Raw genomic sequence first — 19,588 nt, 5'->3', positions numbered from 1 at the left:
TGAATTGAACTGAATATAAAAGAACTAACAAATTGAATGTAAAATATGCGTAGGAACAGCACATTGTGTATAGTTAGGTATGTGCTCAAGTAGTCATTTTCTGATGTATGATTGAGACTCATTCTCTATGCTTTGAATGGAATTTACCTCAAGAGATGAACATAAAATAATAATTTTAATGGCTATCTAGCATGCATCACATGAACATGAATAATAAATTTAAATTTTATTCAAAATCATTGTGGATGTAAAAGTTAAAATTATTAAATGGATTGACTTTTTTTTTTGAATTTTTTTGCTCTTCTCTTTCCTCACTTTTTTCAGAGCTGCCGATTATCATAAAAGTAGTGTCTTAACGAAACTGGTTGAGTTCACGTGATCTTTGCATGAAACATGTGTGTCTGTATGAATGGTTTGTGCCTGGCCTGCATAGTGACAGTTGAAACATATCGTAAATCTATTTTTAGTAGGTAAAAAAATGCTGGTACATGCATTGATTTTCGTCTCGACTCTTTCCAATTTTGTTTGATTAAAAAGACATGATAAATATTGGACTTTTGCTTAAAATAATCATCTTGTGCCTGGGGATAATTGCTTTAAATATTTTTTCACCATTTCTTAAAGTTTACTTTTGTCAAATAATAAATGATTGACTTTAACAGTCAATAGCTTGTAAGAAGAAGCTGAATTTGCGTGTGGCGGCATTATTTTCCTAATAATTCATAACTTTCAAGTCGTCAAAATATTTAAAATGTTTATTAACACTTGGTTCATAAAACTTACATGACAAACACCTAAATATAGTCCATATTCGAGAATGTATCATGTGTCAATGCAATTACACAATTTCATATTCAGGCTTGTTTCAAAATAAAGGGAAATTAAGAGCTCGTGTGAATCGACCTTGAAAGAATAATAGCGCTTCCGTTTTTATTTGTTTTCTTCCTGTAAATATTGAATTTCGATTCGAGAAACTTGTCGATCTTACAGAAAGAAAGTTCTATTTATAAATAGCTTTCTATAGCTGATTATTCAACTGTGATTATCTATTTTCAATTGTAATAACAAATGACGTGAAATTTGTTCATCAAGTCGATGAATCGGAAAATACCGTATCGAGACTAATCTTAAGATTTCTAAGGAATTAGCCTTTTAATTCTTTGATTAAGAACGAGGACGAGCATTTTCTTGTGCATGATAAGAGATAGCATTTAGAAAAATTTAAAAATTTTGTCGAAATTTAAAAAAATAACGACAAAAATAAATTTGAAAAGTAACGTCTAAAAAATATTTGAAAAGTAGCGGTCGAAAAATATTTGAAAAATGCTGACTAAAATTATTTCAAAAATTAACGGTCAAACACAATATTTGAAAAATAATGGCCAAAAAAAAAATTAGAAAACTAACGGCTATAAATTATTTGAAAATAAACAATTTTCCAAAATTTGAAAAAATATCGACAAAAAAAATTGAAAATTAACGGTCAAAAAATACTTGAAAAAAACGGTCAAAAAATATTTGAAAAGCAACAGCCCAAAAATTTGAAAAATACTGACAAAAAAATTTGAAAAAATACCGTTAAAAATTTCAAATTCATTCTCTTTTCAAAAATTCAATTGAATCATCTGATTAAAATTTAAAGACTGCATTAAACTTTCTCCTAAATTTAAAAAGTATCACACACGCCCATCAAAAATTCAAAACAACAATCAGACAAAGCAAGTTCAATAAAATTGTTTAAAAATAAATCAAATGCCAACAAGTCTGCCATAATAAGGATATTTTTAAAATTTGTTTTATTCAATAAGTTGTTGCATGAAAAAAAAAATTGTTACATCTACAGTATAATTAAATTTTTTTATAAGTTTATTAATCTGATTCGCTGCTATCCTCCGACTGATAATCGCCAACATTTATACTGAATTTGTATTCCTGATCACATCCCATGAAACAGTCACTCATAAAGTATAAAGTATATTCATAACTTCCGGGACTTGGTGCAACAAAGTCAAGCTTAACATTTGCCTTTTGTTGTAATGTTAATCGTTTGATTGACAGCAATGAATTATTTTTAGGATCTCCAATAACAACCCACCAGCCTTCTTCACGTTTCTGTGGGAAGAATGGTGCAATTACTGGGCCAGTGACCTCATCTTCACGTTCAAGTTGTACGACGATATTAACACTTGAACCTGAATGTACATCATCTTTATCCAGCACCTCGAAATTCATCTCAATATTTGGATAACGATTACAGAATCGAGCAACATCCGCCATCTTCTTATCATCAAGCTGTAACATTTTTGTACGTTCTTCATCTTCCAATTCCATAATATCAAAAACAGCTTCAATATTTTTCTCTTGACAACGTTTAATGATATCGTTGGTAAAGTGTGGCAATTGCTTAAGATATGAATCTTTACTCCACATTGCCTGCGTAACCATTTGTGCTAATTCCATAGCAGCAACAGCTGGTGAAAGCCATCCATTTGATGATAATACATCAACGCATGCTTGAATTAAACGTATTGCCTTTCCAAGGATTAATTCTGTGTCGCTTTGAAGTTCAGCACTAAGTTGGATTCTTGACAGATGTGCTTGAAGTAGCAAATTGGTCTTAATATGTGGATCATTGTATTTTGGTGACGATCCATTTGGACCGGTTAATTTATTTGGCAATCTTGCAGCCAATGCTTTAAGGACAGCATCTTCACGATGTCGTACAACAATATCCTCATATTCAGCTGCTGATGATATAATTTCAAGCAAGCCTCGAATCTTTGTTTTGCTATTAAGTGACAAACTGAATAACTCGATTGTTGTATAATTGATGTAATAATATGCAGCAATCATGCCGAGATTAAGTGCCAATGTGTCCATTTCATCCTCAACGCTGATACATTTTGATTGTTCAAGATCACTAAGCGTCGATTCCACTAATTCTGATAAATGATCCGACAGATAACTGTTTTGTGAATAGAAATTGAGTAGAAAGAGATATTAATCAAGTTATAGACATTGTAATGCAAAATAGAAAATAAAAAATTGATAATACCTGTGCGTAACTCCTTGCAAATTATAGTAATTGGGATTTTGAGTCAATCGACGATAAAAGAACGTCCATGTAAGATAATCAACTGCATCCTGCTTATTTTCAATTGTTTTTGTAACAATTTCAGCATTAAAATGATCATGAAGACGATGGTCTAAATGACTTTCAACTGGCAATGGCTCGTTCAAGAACTTTTTAAAGAAATCTTTCTTTGCATTTTGACACATCAAAACACATTTTGCGTCGTCATCGTCCATCGGCCGATTTGCTCGTCCAATCATTTGCATAACATCAGTTGTACACTATTTTTAAAAAATGAAAGCAAAAAAGATATTTACATTATACTTGAGAAATAAATGTCACACGAGAAACTTGTGTCTTAAAAGCATTGCAAAACTTGTTGATTTTAGCGACTTTTCTGAATTTGAAATTTTAACGGCTTCAAGAAATTTAAATTTAGTTTCAAATTACAAAAAACCGTTAAAATTCAAACACAGAAAAACCGTTAAAAAAATACACATCCACTAAAAGATGCAATTAAAAATTTCAAGCTTATCATTTAATGGAAGCGTGAGAAAACATAATTCATTTAATCAGTAAGAAGAGCATGCTAATTAGCAATAAAGTAGGTACTTACATAATCTTCATACGAGTGATTTTTTCCATTATAAAATTGAGTGTCCATGATAACGACTAAATACGATGAGATGCTCAATCCCCAACATAGTTCTCTCGTTACAACTGCAACTTGAACAGCACCCGAATCAAATAATTCTTCGACCATACGACGATCAGACGGGGATAATCCTTCATGGATATATGCGACACCTTGAGATAATGTCTCTTTAAGTGTCTTATCGGATATATTGTCCAAGAACTGCTTAAACACAGCATCATTTTCGTCAGCATGTAAAAATCTCGATGCCTGTCCTTCGGCAGCACAATATGTTAATATGTCGATAGCTGTTAATCGCGAAAGTTTTCTGGATGTTACAAAAATTATAACAGGCTTATGTGGACTGTGCTTAACGATGACATTATAAACAGGTTTGGACATTGCTGCAATTCTCGATGCATGATGTGTAATATTAAAGCCTTGAACGTGCAATTCTAGTGGAATTGGACGTACACTTGGATGAAAATTGAATGTTGCATTTGCATTACATCCAAGCCATTGTGCGACATCCTTAAAGTCAGCTAATGATGATGATAAAGCCACAATTCTTATTTGCTTTTCAATTTGTGAGCTAATATAACGCATGCGAGAACAAACAACTTCCAACACGGGTCCATCTTCACCGCCAATTAAGTGCAATTCATCAACAATAAATAGATTGACATTTTGAACATTTTTACGTTGTTTCCATCTACGCGATAATATATCCCATTTGTCTGCTGTTGTGACAATAATTTGACCTCTTGCCAATAATTTTAAGTCAGCTCCTGTTTCACCGGTTAATTTTACAACACGTAATCCCAATGAGTCAACAAATTTCTTGTGCCATTGTAGGAACATCAAGTCAGCCAGTGCGTCATTTGATACCAAATAGACACACCTACCATCGGCATTTTGTTGGAATAATCTTAAAATTGCAAATTCAGCTATTGTTGTCTTGCCAGATGATGTTGGTGCTCCAACAAATACATTATCGTCCGAATTGAAGACGGAATTAAAGACTTGTGTCTGAATTGGATTAAATTGTGGGAATTTATATAGACTTTCAAACTTGGTATTTCTTAATGCAGTAATTGGCAATGGCTGCAAATCAAGTAACTCTGTTGGTGGTAAATTCTTCTCGGGTAATATCAAATGACGGAAACTAACCGGAAGTTGTGTTTCAGATGCAATCCAACGATCGGAGACGACACGTAAAAAGTATTGTGGTGGTAAAGGTTCAAAGACCGGCACAAAGAACTTTACTAAATGCTCATCTTGTGCATACTTTCCTTTCAACAAGAAGTATTCATGATGTAATATGACCTCCGAGTCAACATCCTCAACTAATATCCAAAATGCTTCAGACTGTCCGTGAATCTTTTCGTCCCAAATAAAATCAGGTGTTATTGTCAATTCGACTCTTAATGTTGATCTTGTAATTGGCTGAATGTGTGTCGATAACTCCAATTTTGGAAATTGATGGATAAACTTGTGAATTGTCTTACCCAATTTTGGTGCACGAATCAATTCGCCAATCTCATTTGGCTCTAAATCATAAAGACGTTCCCATGGGAAATTTTTCTTTTCAATTTTCTTGACAATTTCCTCGGGCATTTTTCTAAATTGACGTAATGGCGACATTGACTGCCACATACGACGATCAATCATTTTGCACAACGTCAGACATTTATCAGCTAATTGTGCCCATCCACGATGTAAGACAATTTCAAATATTGCCCGTACTAAACGAGCAGCTGATTGTGTGACATAGACCATATCAGAGATTAATGCAAATCCATCAAGTTTTAATTGGGATATGTAGGCTTGCAATAAGACATTAATTTTTGCACTTGGCTCTTCCATACTCTCCTTAATCGGAATCGGTACACGCTCCATTAATTTCTGCAATTCTAATTTCTCTTCTTCGCGTACGGTAATATTCCTAAATTCACCGCTTAACGAGAAGACACGGAATAGTTCAATTTCTGTTAATGTTGGCTTTAGTAATTGATTGTATGTCTGCATGGTTTCGTGCGTACAATAATAATGGGATGCAATTCGTCCCAATTCAGTGACTTGAAAATGTCCAGATTTTCGGTCATATTTTATTAATCCACTACGATCAAGCTGTGCAGCTGCTGTATGAATTAAATCAGCACGATATGATTCTAGACGTTCGTCTTCCTTCTTTTTATCATATGATATACCATAAAGTGTAGGTTGTCGCATCATTCTGATGTATAAATATGTATATCCTAACCATGACACAGCATCTTTTACATTTTGAACAGTTCCAAGTACAATTTCTGCATTCAACATGTCAGGAAGTCGTGATATTAATTGAGACTCAACAGGCAACTGTTGATTAAGCAGTGATAGATAATATTGCAATTCACCGTGATTTGTGATTAATATTCCTTCACCTTTTGTATCATATTGAGGACGACCAGCACGACCAAACATTTGTAATACATCGAGTGCACCCAATTCAGTCCAACGACCTTTTTCTGGATTATAAACTTGTGTGCCTTTAATGATGACGGTATGAGCTGGCAAGTTCACACCCCAAGCAAGTGTGGATGTTGACACTAATACCTGAATATGCTTATCAGCAAACAAATCCTCAACTAAAGTACGATCGATACGATTCATACCAGCATGATGGATAGCAAAGCCATATGGAAGTAAATCCTTTAAATCAGGATTTTTAACTTGTTCAGCTTCTTGTCTCAATACTTCCATGCTTGCCGAGCCTTCATTTAAGAAACTTCCAAGTGTATCTTTTTCTAAGCAAATGTCACGAATAGCACGTGCGGTTTTGCCAGTTTCTTTACGTGAATGTACAAAAACTAAAACTTGATGACGTCCAGCTTTCTCCATAATTTTCTCATACACAATCATTGACATCACTTGGAATCGCTTAACAGCTTTCTTTTCAGTTACACCAATATATTGTTGTTGTAAAGCAACAGGACGAAAACTATTGTCAAAATAGAATAAGCCTTTATCAGGTTTAACTCTCAAGAATGTCGATACATCTTCATAATTAGGCAATGTAGCTGACAATCCAACAAGACGAACATCTTCTTGTGTCGTTTCAATATTACGAATGGTACGTGCAACAATACTTTCCAATATTGGACCTCTTTCATCGTGCAATAAATGAATTTCATCAATAATAATAAGCCTTACAAGTTGGGTATATGTCTTCTCGCCACCTTTTCTCGTGATAATATCCCATTTTTCAGGTGTACAGACAATAATTTGTGTTGCTGCAATTTGTTCACGACTCAATTGATGATCTCCAGTTAATTCAGATACTGTAATATTGTACGATGCTAGACGCTTACCAAAATTACCGACCATTTCTTGTACAAGTGATCGCATTGGAGCGATGTAAATGATTTTAAATTCATCGACATTAATAGTTCCATCATCATTAATGTGCTTTCCAATTTCTCTCATCATTGTAAGCAGTGCTACATTAGTTTTACCAGCACCAGTTGGAGCACAAATGAGAAGATTTTCATCTGTCTCTAATGCTGCTTTCCAAATTCTACTTTGAATACGATTGAGGGTCTTAAATCCATCAAAGACTGGCTGTGCATATTTTGGTAACTTCTCAATTGGCATCAACTTTTCATTTTCATCAAATGGTTTGGGTTTCAATGCTGGAACATGAACTTCTTCATATCCTTTACGTTGTTTACGGAATGAACCGTCTGGCAATTGACATTTCTTATTAGCCATGAAATGAGAACCTTGTGTAAAGACAAGATCTTCTAATTCAAGGATTTTTCTTGTTCCGTCCATTTTTCCACCGTCATCATTGTCAACCATCATGTCCTCTCCATCATCATCATCGTCATTCAAACGACGCTTTTTGGACTTGACTTTCTCTTCATGATCATCGTAGTCCTCTCCTTTGCCTGTTTCTAATTGTCTTAAAATCTTCAACAGAAATGCATCATTTTTCATGTCTTCGCGAATCTTTTGCTTTTCAGTCTCACTTTGTGCTTTTGCTAAAAGTGTACAGTGCAGGATCATTTGACGATTCTTCTTCAGGATTTTAATAAAGTCAAAGCAGTCATATCCAAGCAGCAGGACCATTTGATTTTCACAATCTCTGTCATCATTTGAATTCTTTAAAATACTTAAAACTTCATCAGCTTTAGACTGTGAAATTAGTGGATCTTGGAAATAGTCTCTCAATCGACGTTGTAGCCAATAAGCATCAATGTCAAGTGGATGGATAGCTTTTTCTTTCTTATCTCCTTCTGAGGCACCCAAATTTTCAGAATGAATAACTCCATCTCCAACAGCCTCTTCACCTTCATCTTGATCATCTTCGTCTCGTACTTCACCAAAATCATCCTCAATACTTTCATCTTCTGACTCCTCAAACTGGACATTAATTCCGTATGTTTCGTCAATTTGTTGTTCTTCAGGATTTATTCCTAAATTTGCAGCATCTGATTCAGTTCCGAAATCTGTGATCTTCTTGCCAAGATTTACTAGCAATGCGAATCTTTCATCTGCGACAGTTCCAAGCAATCCATCGATTTCCTTCTTACGATCGCGATCTTTTAATTTGTCATTTTTGAGAACTGTTAAAATTTCATCAGCAGCACCACAAAGAATGTCTCTGGGTTGGTCACCGAGTGCTTCTTGAATGAAACTCAATAGAACCTCATAAGTCTGTCTTGTTTCGTGAGTTTTTGGACGATAAATGATTCCAACCATGTCATCTATTCCTTCTGACAATATTGTTGCTCCTTTCATGTTTCTCAAGTTATATTTAGCTTCATCACGTTTGAAACGTCTATAAAAATGAAAATTTCAAGATACAGTTAATAAATTCATATTAATTATAGTGATAACTCACTCATTTTTCTTCTTTTCAGCATTTTCCGGTTTGGAACGTAAAGCTCTATCTCCCATTTTTGTTCCTTCCAATTTTCCGACCAATGTAAGAACTTCTCCAGTTGCTTCATCTCGTCGTGGTCTCTCAATTAATCTGATATCAGCTTGTAGAACCAAATTTGAGTTCTATTTTGGAAAATAAGGAAATTAATAATGTAAATTGTAAACGTTTACAAATGTCCGTTGAAATTTTAGCATTTTGATACTTACCGCTTTGTACTCATATTGTAGTTGACGTGCTGCTGCGTCAGCCATGATTTAAACTTATTTCTATGTCTTAAAATCCACTAAATGAACTAAAAATCAATTAATTTGTTTTATTTTTCCACCGCGTTTATATTTTCTCAAAAATGGTCTAATGTTTTTTTGTTTGAATGTGTTAGTGAATGTTTAAATCGTCTAAAAATATTTGTTTTGATTTGTTAATTTGTGTATTTTTGTTGATTTTTCTGGATTTACGATGTGATTCACTGAAATTAACAGCGGTTCTAGTTGGTAAGTTGATTATTTATCATTTTTAATTGATATTTTTATGGCTGCCTTCTTACTTAAATTTAAAAAGTTAAAATTGTGAAATTTCATGTATATATTGAAAAATACAAATTTTACGGACTGGATGAGCTAAAGATGATTTAAGATCTTATGTAGTTGATGTATTTATCGATGATTCATGATTAAAAGTTGTCTAACTTGATAAAATTGAGAAAAATAAATTTGTGAAAAAATTCGTCGAGTTCTATGAAAAATTGCAAAAAATTCAAATAAATTTTGACCGTTAAACAAATTTTAATTTCAAAATAAAGTAAAGTGAGAGTTTCCTTATTAAAGTGCGGAAATAAAAGTCTGAAAGCTAAAAGTATCCTGAAAAACAGATTAAAAACCAAGAATATTAATTTTAAAACATTTATTTTTTTCCGTTAAGTCATCTTTTCATACAGCATGATTGTTTTATGTTTTCACTTTAACTCTAAATTTTTTAATTTTTTTTCTTCATTCCACTTTTTTTTTTCTTCCTCTTTTAAAGATATTTTCTATTTATCTTAAATAACTATTATTCAATAATTCATAAATTTCAAATGAGCTTAGAAAAGAACTCCTTATTAATTAGTTAGTAGTAAAAAAGTATTATTATGGCCATTCTATACAAAAATTGTGTGTGAGAATCATACAAAAAAAAAATTAAAAAACTGAAGTCATGAAAATACGAGAGTAAAATTAGTGTATGTTTGATCATATTTCACGAAAAAAGAAGAGGAAATTATGTAAAAAAAATTGTCGTACATAAGAAAAAACTGAAAAAAGTATGGATTTTAATGCCATGATTAAAAAACATTTAATAATTTTACATACAATCGAAAAATATAGATTATTGTCTTTTATACTTAAGTAAATGTATTCAAGTACTTTTCATGTCAAATGATCAAGTTTGACTTTATGAGTATGTTGAGATTTTTTTTTATTTCTTTTTACTTTTTTTAATTAGACTGATAACTAACTGAGAGTTGACAAGAGACAAACGTAAAATCAAGTAAATATGTTAATAAAAAAAGAAGGCGAAACTATATAGATTCTAGATTGTATACATATTGACTCATTTCAATGCGGTAGAAAAAAATATAATTTTTTTAAGGAACATATCCTTTTTTTCGTACAATTAATTAATTATCATTTTATAGGAACTGCCGTAAACTTTTTTTTTTATTTAATTGTGTTGTGTATGTATTTATTCTATTTCTACGATCCTGATATATCCAGGAAAGACGGGATAACATATATTTCTTTATGATTCTTGCTTCTTCCTTTCTTTTACACTCATAAAACGAGATTTAAAAATCGATATTTAAAATTCAAAATTTTACTTTTAAACGGATTGATTTTGAATCTACAAAATCAATATTAACTTTATAGGACTTCAATAAAACTTTTTTGTAATTCTGAAAAAAAGATTTCAAATCTTTTTAAATCAAGTTCAAAAATTTGAAATTCAAAATATTTTGAAATTTAAAGTTTTGAGCAACTTTAATTTCAAAATCTTATTTCAAGCAACTTTAAGTTCAAACTCCAATAACTTTAAGTTCAAAATTTCAAATTTGAAAAATCTTTTCAAAATTTGAATTTTTTTCTGAAATTTAAATTCTTTTTAAATTAAATTTAAAAACTCTTCAATTATAAAAAATTTAAAGTTTCAAATATTTTCAAATTCAAAACCTTTTCAAATTTATAATCTTTTAAGATTTAAACTTTTTTAAAGTTCAAAATATTTTCAAATTTGATTTCTTTTAAATTCAAAATCTTCAAATTTGAAATTTTTTCTAACTAAAAATCTTTTAAAATACTTTTTCAAATTTTATAAACTTTTTTTTAGATTTCAAATCTTTTTATAAATTAGACTAGAAGTCCAAAATTTTTAATATCCAAATCAATTTTTGAATTCAAAAGTTTAAATTTGAAATCTTTTCTGAACTCAAAATTGTCTATTAATTTTAAATTCAAAAGAAGAAAACAATTTTTTGAATTCAGAAACATTTCTAAATCCTTAAATATTTCAAGATTCAAAATCTTATTCCAAAAAGCTTTCAAAATTGAAATCTTTTTTGTTAAACTTTTTTTTTATTAAATTCTTTAAAATCAATTTAAAGTTTTATTTTGATTAGAATTTGAATTTAAACTTTTTAAAATATTTAAAAATGTTGAACTTAAATTTTTTTTAAATTTCTTTAATTATTTTTAAAATTTTTTTATTTCAATTTAAATTTAGAAAAAATTATTTAAATTAAAAAATCAAATAAAATTCAATTTTCAAATGAATTTTTATGAGTGTAAAAATGAAAGACTTTTTGTTAATGTATATTAATATAAGAAAGTAAAACAATTAATGGCAACATCAATTAACGATGCTAAATAACAAAAAATCAAAAAAATGAGACTAAAAAGGTTCTGCAACACAGTCTGTTCATTATATTATATCAAAATATATTCATATAGCTATCAAATTATTACTTAAAGCAATCACTCTTGTTTTGTATGTACCTCGAAAAAAATATCTTCCTTAATTCCTTGCTTACTCACATAAGATTTTATTTCTTTGATTTTTTTAAGGGTAGGGGGTCCTCGCTTTGAATAATTCAAAACCAATTATTCAAATCGAGGACCCCCCATTAAAGTAGTTTTGTTCGTATCTCGTGTAAAATCCATTAGAAAGAAAAAGGATTTGTGTATGTAAAAAAAAAGTTTTTAAACAGAGAATAATTAAGTAAAAAAAAAAGATTTTAAGTACAATGTACTCTCCTTTTTGCCTTATGTATGATTCCTACGACTTAGCATATTCGTGTAATTTAATATATATTTTATTTACATACATTTATGTACATAATTTTAGATGCAATCTATTGCATTCATTACGTATATTGGTTTTTTTTTTCGAATTGATTAAGTTTTCATTAAGATTTCCTTTCCTTTTTTTTAATTATTTAAATAGTTCTTTAATTAGCACAAGAAAAACTTTTTTTAATCAGAAAATTTATTAATTTAATTTTTTTTTTGTTTATTAAGTCGCGAGAAAAGTTAGAGATTAATCATTATTAATTATCATTTTTTTATCACCCTCACAGAAGACTTTATTTTTTTTTATTATTTATTTTTATGTCCTTAAAGATGCTTATGTCGAGAAAAAAAAAATATGTAAGATTAATTCATTATCATTATTATCATAATATATTCACAAAAAATGTGATCTATAAAATTTTTTAGTTTTATTCTTTTTTTTTATTTTGCTTATTAATGACAAGTACCCTGTATTAATTTCATTCAATTACGTCATTCGAAGATGGCATTAAGTAACAAGAAATTTTTATTCTTCTTTTTTTATTTTTTTGAATCTTTCAAATATTGCTTCATGGCCACTAAAATAACTAGAAACCAATAGAAACATAAAATCATTAAGAAAAGAATTTTCTCATTAATAATAGTTAATTTCTGATGCACTTTTGCACAACCTTATTCACACTCTGACTGTTTGGACAATTGTTGATTTTTAACGGATTTTTTAAATTTGAATTCATTTTTTTTCATCTTTACCGAACTTTTCAAATTTGAATTCAAATATTCTTGTATTCAAATTTGAAAATTTCGTTAAAAATTATTTAACGAACTTTTTGAATTTAAATAACTTCGTTAAAAATTTCTAACGGACTTTTCAAATTTGAATTTCTTCGTAAAATGGACAAATAAAAATTTTAGCTTCTTTTACCGAATTTTGAAATTTTAGAATTCAAATTTGAAATTTCCGTTAAAAAGGAACAATATTTTACACATGAATTCGGATTCAAAATTGAAAAGTCCGTTTAAAATTCAAATCTCAAAAATCCGTTATAAATTTAAAGTTTCCAATAATTCACCGGTCATTGCAAAAGTGCATTCTAGTCACGTGACTGTCCATATATGAAATTTTTTCTTTATTTCCATAAATGTTAAATTTTACACATTATATTCTGCTGATAGTATGTAATGATGTGATCATCATTCTTTTTTATTATATATAGTTTTCATATTAAGTACCATCGTTGAGAGAAAGAAATAAAAAAATGTTCTTTAATAATTATATACTTATTAGTTGTTTTCTTACACATTTACTCACTCATATGTTTTTCTTTGTATATTGCCTTATTACATATTATTATTATTCAAGCGTGTGTTTACTTTTTTTTTTTCAGAGAGGTTGTATCATCACATCCTTTTAAATTCAGTATTTATCAGAAATTAATTCTATCGAACATTGAATGGTAAGTACTACCGGGTGCTTGCGTATATCCTGTATTCATATTTGTATAGTAAGGATAATTTGACATGTGAAGGGCAGCAGCAGCGGATGGATGTGGTGGTGCTGCATATGCCGGATAACCTTGTTGTTGATATGAATGATATAATGGTGAGACTGGAACCGGCATATGTGGTTCCATAAATGATGATGTTAAATGACTCGTACCCATAAGATTTTGATGATAGCTATTCATTGCTGCTGCTGACGGATAAGTCGATGACGTTAAACTACTTACAGAAAATGGACTTGCTGAATATGGAGATTGATTAGCATGTGATGTATATGTCGTATAATGTGAATGGTGATGCGGTAAAGTTGGTGGCAATAGGGATGATGAACCTAACGTTGATGACGGTGATGCCAAATTTGTCGTTACCGTAGATCCTGATGAAGAATAACCAGAAATCATGTTAAATTCATTTGTTTGAAGTTGAACTGTTGAACATAAAATTAACGGAAGTATAACAAACTGATAAAATAATAATAATAAAAAAATAAGGATTAAGGACATACCATTTTGTGCCCCACTACTTAAAGCGCTTAATCCTGTATCTTGTTCATTAATATTTGGTATCTGATCGACTAATGATTCTAATCCTGATAGGCTTTTTGCAGCAACATCTTTAAATAAATCTGTCGTTGAGCCATTAATTTGCTGTCCAATTTGCTGCTGCTGTTGTTGTTGTTGTTGCTGCTGTTGCGGTTGCTTATTATTAGATGCAATATTTTGGGTCGGAGTTTGTGGATGATGCGGCGATTGACTCATACTCATGTAGCTTTGTTGAGGCGTTGATTGCTGACGGGAATATGGTGAATATATTGAACTATTATTAACATTATTCATCATTTGGGACATTGATTGTTGTTGCTGTTGTTGTTGTGACTGTGCATGAGGATATAGTCCAGATAAACCTAAAGGCGAGTGAGATTGAGATAATGGAGATTGTGTATGATGGTGTTGTTGTTGCTGCTCTAGAGATTGTGCCGCTGATTGTTGTGTATAATGAGTTAATTCGTTGGTATTTTGAGTTGGATTGGCTGTCGGTTCAGGTGGCTCAAAATCTGATGGCGGTAGATTTGGTGATGCAGCAGCCACAGGTGAAGTAATTTGATCAGCTATATTATTCGTTGTAATTTCTCCTGTTAATTCCGGCGATGCATTATTGCTAAATATCTGTGATCTTTGTTGTTGATATGTAACATGATTGTGCTGAGATAATTCAGATTGCTCCATACTCGTTGCAGTCGCTGATGGTGGATAACATAGATTGACGGGTGATGACATTGGTTGTGTTTGTAAATTATTTGATTGTTGCACAATACTTTGTGGATTTATAGCACCATTATTTTGAAAATTTAGAGAGGCTGTTGGAGATTCAATCGGTGGCAAGAATGATGTTTGGGAATTTGATGATCCTGATGTTGTATTGCTATTATTACCATGATTTGAAAGACTAGAAAGTTGTGGATTTTGTGACGATGGTGATGGTTGATGATGCGATAATGAGCTCAAATCATTTCCTCCACCGCTCATTGGAGACGATATTGACTGTTGTTGTTGTAGTGCTTTATCTTTATTGCTATTTGATTTCTTCTTGCCAGCTGTCGTCGAAGCATTTGTACCATCTTTAACCTTCTTTGGACGGCCACGTTTCTTCTTATTCGGATCATCATCTATACAATCAGAGTTTTGATTCTCATTATTATTGTTCTTATTACGTCGACTAGGTGTCACAATTTCCTCGCCATTTTCACCACGAACTTTCTTCGGGCGTCCACGTTTCTTTTTATTTGGATCACTCATGACCACTTCTCCATTCTCTAATGTCGTAAATGCATGAGCATCGTCTTTTAATTCCGCCTCAGTACTAATTTGACTATATTTCGGATCATTAAACACATATTCCGATTCATCATATTCCGGTATAAGACCATTTAAATAATCTCTAAATTTTTTGAGAGCTCCGTAAAATGGCACCTTATCAGCTGCTCTTGGTAATTGAGCACATCTAGCACTTGATGATGGCATTACCCACATATACTAAAAAATGTTTCAAAAAAAAAATATACATAAAAAAAAGAAAATTTTGTTTACGAAAAATAAGCAAAAGCAATAATGATTGGGACGAACGACGAGTGAAGGAAGCGCACATTTAGTTAATCATATACTATACATCTTTAAATTGAATAGGTAAGTACTCAATTTAATGACTTCTTTTGGGGATTTAAATTTTAAAAGGATTCTTTGTTTTTGTTAGACAGTTCCAGAGCTGGATGTTGACTAGAAGTCAGTTTGTACCACTGGATGTCCAACAAGACAAAGTATCCTCTTAAAGCTGAATAAATCAGCATGACAATTAAAAATTGTGCGCCAAAAATGAAATAATTTCCATTTTTTCTATCGTTCCTGTTGCTGAATGAGAGTACCTCCATTAAAACAAATGTACAACTCATAAATATTGATTACTCAACTCACCGTGTTAGTTCCTTCGACAGTCTCCGGTTGTTTACCAAAACTAAAATCTTTCTTTCCACTAAACACCTCAAATATTAGCTTGCCATTAAAAACTGCAACTTTTGGTTGATATTTTTGGATCTTTTCAAGTAAAATTCGTGAGCCTTCCTTAATCTCTTTCCTCGTTAAGTCAGCACTGCCCTTTGTCGGTCGCTGTACCATATTTGTAAAACCTATACCATATTGCAGGAGTTTAAAGTCTTCCTCAGCTGTCATTTGTACAGATGTTAAACCAGATAAATATAGACATTTCCAAAAATGATTTCCTGGTCCTGCGTAATGATGACCCTTGTATGCCGCAAATAGACCAGGATTAATTCCAATCTATTTGATTACACACACACGAAAATGAAAACAGAGAAGTAAAAAAATGAAAAAAAAAAGAACATAAATCCATTATAGATCGATAATGCTGAAGGCCATGAAATAGAAAAAATTGGATAACAATTTTTACAAACTTACGATAATGATATCTAAATTATTTGTTATATGATCTGGAATAGTTCGTTTCGTCACTTCTTCTTCCGGCATTCCATTAAATCTATCATGCTTTTTGCGCTCTTTCACTGGTCTATCTTCAATTGGATTACTGCAAAACAAAAGATCCAAGAAGAAATGAGCTTAAGTCATTTTAGCACCGATTATTGAATATACATACCCGTTCTCGTCTCGTAGCTTCTTCTTTCGGCCACGCTTTTTAGGAGTATCATTCATCATCATCATGTTTGGATTCATTCCCGCGTGACCAATATTTTGAGCATTAGCATTACCATTCATCATATTATGTTGCGATTGAATTTGTTGTGGATGACTATGACTCAAATGATGATGATGGTGCGGTGACATATGATGATGTTCATTGAATTGCATCATTGAAGCATTTCCTGTCGTTGAATTTTGTTGTTGTTGTTGTTGCTGGATCATATTTGGCGTTGGATAATTCCCTGACATTACTGTTGGCGATGTCATATGCTGATAATTTTGATGCATTGCACTATGTATACCACTTGCTGAATTCATACCATTTGATAAGTCATCATCAACAAATCGATATGGATCATTATCGACAGATGTCATTGATGTCTCATTCTTAATTACATTTGACATTGCTTGATGTTGCATTGCTCTATTACCAAACATTGGATGATAATTATTAAATGAATTCATATGATTTTGATGTTGTTGCATTGATTGATATTGTTGTTGTTGACTTTGAAGATATTGTTGTTGTTGTTGTTGATAATGATTCATTGTATTTCCGGTATTTCCGTTTGTACCGCTACCACTCATGTATGACGGTGATTGCTGTTGTTGGGGATTTACCAAATTTGTTGGTGTCATTGTAGACGTTGAAATGGTTGACATAGATGATGATGAGAGAGATGAATAGGGTGAGGATGAAGGTGGTGGTAGCGTTGGAAGTTTATATTTATGTGACATTAAGTCACCCACACCTGTTTCATAGCCATCATCGTATTCATGACCACTATCTATTAGATTCGGATACCTACATATGATGACATATAGCGCGTATACACAAAATATAAAAAAAAATTGAGTAAATGAGAGAAATAAAAGAAAAAGAATATAGTTTAGGTTTATGTATGTATAGTCAGATCTTTTTTGGTATATTTTTAATGTGTATATGTAAATGTGTATGCGTGTGGGAGAGGGATAACATGAAATAGTGGATATATATATATACACATATATAGTCGATGAGAATGAGAGACAGAGAGAAGATAATAATCCATCCATCTATCTATCCGACCGTCCGTCCATCCATCCATCCACAAAATTATAAAAATAGTTTTTTTTGATGATAAAAAAAAAGTCAAGTCAAGTCAAGTCGAGTCTACTTACATTTTTATCTCATTTGGTGTACATTTTTCCGTAGTTTTACTAAGATTTTCTATGGAATGACTAAATGTTTTATGTGGCTCATGTGACGTTAAATGTTGCTGATGCATACTCATATGATTGAGCTTTCTTGGATCATTACTAGAATTATAATTATTTGCTATTTGGTTGGAATCATATTGCAATCTTCGATCATCCGCTAATGAATTTGCATCATCATGCTTTATTGTTATATCATTAGGATATATAGCGCCATTATTGAGACTATTTTCATTGAGATTATTCTCTTTATCACTTAAATTATTATTGCTTTGTGTCGTCGATAAATTTCCACAAAGTTCATGTTGTTGTTGTCGATCCTGGCTATTTGAGTTTTCATGGCTTCCGCCACTATTATTACTACTATATAGGCTAGACGTTTCACTTGATAGCGCGAGAGGATCTTGAGCAATTGTATTATTATTATTACCACTACTAGAGGAAGATAAAGGAGTGGAAGACTCCATTTTTTTCTTTAATATAAAAAAAGGTTCTTTAACTTTTTTTTTTTGCCGTAATTCCTTTAATTCCTTCTCTCTCTTTTTACGGTTTGTCGTCTCTTCTTATATGAACATTTTTGTGTTCGTTTCTTTACTATTTGTTTTATAAAACTTTTTTGATTTTCATGTGACTGTGACTGTCTGTGATGCAAATATCAAAATCCTTGTCATTGCACAATAATTCCAAAAACTATCCATATTCTGCATAACAACAGTATTGCACATAAATATTTCACTTTTTTTTAATATTCTACAATATACATTCACAATCAATACAATACGACACGATAGGGATATATATAGGTATATATAAAATTCTTTTTTTGGTTCCAGGATGATGGCACACGCATAAAAGAGCTTTTTTTATATATTTTAAATGCAAAGCAAACTCCTAACCACAAAAAAAAGTTTGGCTTCGTTTCGCCTGCTTTTTTAGGTTCGCTCACATTCGCTCTCACTCTCTCACTCTCGCTCGCTCGAACTTCCGAAATGCCGTGGGTCTGATTTTTCACATTTTCACGTTAAAATTTTTACTATTTTCAAAATTTACAAAAATAAATTCTCAAAAAAAAAAATCCATCTTCCATTTTATTTATATTTTTTTTCTTTCTGTCTTGCTGTTCGTTCCTTCTCTCCTCTCTTATGCACTCTTGAAACGTTTTCGTTTCGTTCTTTATGTGTGATAAAAAAAAAAAGTTGTTCTATTGTGATAAGACACACAACGAGGAAAAATAGTTTACACTTAGATTCTTTAATTCATGCCTTAACATAATTTCAAATCCTCATTTATGGATGGCTTATTAAAATAATTAATTTTTTTTCTTCAATTTATTTTTTTTTTCCTTTTTGGATATATTATTTTTTTGAAAAAAAAAAAAATAAATAAACTAGCACCACCAAATGAATGTTATGTGTTTTCTGATAGAAAAAAAACTTACGACTGAAAAAAGCGAGGAGAATGCACACAGACACAATCATAAATTGAAATGAAAAAAAAGAAGAAGAAGAAGAAGAATAAAATGTTTCAAACGGGCTGAATGTCATGTACGAACTATGATGTCGTAATTGATTGATTCATTAATTTGGGTTATTCCTGGATGTCAATCTCGGGTCACTCAGTCAAACTTGTTTAATACAAATTTTGAATTTTTAAAAAATTTCAAAGGTTACTATGATTCAATACAAAATTTATAATACATTCGGAGGGTTTATCCGCAGCGCT

At 31.2% G+C, this 19,588-nt stretch overlaps 2 protein-coding genes across 3 annotated transcripts; both read right to left on the bottom strand.

Moving 5' to 3' along the window:
- Positions 1 to 1,763: 1,763 nt before the first annotated feature.
- Positions 1,764 to 8,978, bottom strand: Brr2 (U5 small nuclear ribonucleoprotein l(3)72Ab). Its single transcript, XM_070633922.1, has 5 exons — positions 8,844 to 8,978; positions 8,596 to 8,759; positions 3,690 to 8,532; positions 3,056 to 3,354; positions 1,764 to 2,965 (listed from the first exon to the last, which is right to left on the bottom strand). The coding sequence occupies exons 1-5, from the start codon at positions 8,886 to 8,888 to the stop codon at positions 1,870 to 1,872; spliced, it is 6,447 nt and encodes a 2,148-aa protein (XP_070490023.1). The 5' UTR covers positions 8,889 to 8,978; the 3' UTR covers positions 1,764 to 1,869.
- A 3,988-nt stretch (positions 8,979 to 12,966) lies between these two features.
- On the bottom strand, positions 12,967 to 19,278 carry Tdg (Thymine DNA glycosylase). 2 transcript variants are annotated; one of them, XM_070633887.1, is made up of 6 exons: positions 17,831 to 19,278; positions 16,626 to 17,474; positions 16,430 to 16,556; positions 15,929 to 16,291; positions 13,966 to 15,493; positions 12,967 to 13,887 (listed from the first exon to the last, which is right to left on the bottom strand). In XM_070633887.1, exons 1-6 carry the CDS (start codon positions 18,331 to 18,333, stop codon positions 13,385 to 13,387), a joined length of 3,873 nt encoding a protein of 1,290 aa, XP_070489988.1. In that variant the 5' UTR covers positions 18,334 to 19,278; the 3' UTR covers positions 12,967 to 13,384. The 2 variants fall into 2 exon arrangements, with proteins under 2 accessions (XP_070489988.1, XP_070489989.1); XM_070633888.1 differs by having other exon boundaries at positions 12,967 to 13,836.
- Between the last annotated feature and the right edge of the window lie 310 nt (positions 19,279 to 19,588).

This window comes from Chironomus tepperi, unplaced genomic scaffold (assembly GCF_022539635.2).
Source record: "Chironomus tepperi strain 1889 unplaced genomic scaffold, CSIRO-AGI_Ctep_v1 contig_82, whole genome shotgun sequence".
In the NCBI taxonomy this organism is placed as follows: Eukaryota; Metazoa; Arthropoda; class Insecta; order Diptera; family Chironomidae; genus Chironomus; species Chironomus tepperi.
This window is presented reverse-complemented; position numbering and strand designations above follow the sequence as displayed.

What these genes read in the sequence shown, in the direction of transcription:
- Brr2 (XM_070633922.1), bottom strand. Translation starts at nt 8,888, where the DNA reads ATGGCTGACGCAGCAGCACGTCAACTACAATATGAGTACAAAGCG. An exon ending in TACAATATGAGTACAAAGCG is followed by an intron (nt 8,760 to 8,843) that starts GTAAGTATCAAA and finishes TTTCCAAAATAG; the next exon opens with AACTCAAATTTGGTTCTACA. An exon ending in TTGCAAGGAGTTACGCACAG is followed by an intron (nt 2,966 to 3,055) that starts GTATTATCAATT and finishes TTCACAAAACAG; the next exon opens with TTATCTGTCGGATCATTTAT.
- Tdg (XM_070633887.1), bottom strand. Translation starts at nt 18,333, where the DNA reads ATGGAGTCTTCCACTCCTTTATCTTCCTCTAGTAGTGGTAATAATAAT. An exon ending in CTGTCGAAGGAACTAACACG is followed by an intron (nt 15,494 to 15,928) that starts GTGAGTTGAGTA and finishes AACATTTTTTAG; the next exon opens with TATATGTGGGTAATGCCATC. An exon ending in AAGTAGTGGGGCACAAAATG is followed by an intron (nt 13,888 to 13,965) that starts GTATGTCCTTAA and finishes TATGTTCAACAG; the next exon opens with TTCAACTTCAAACAAATGAA.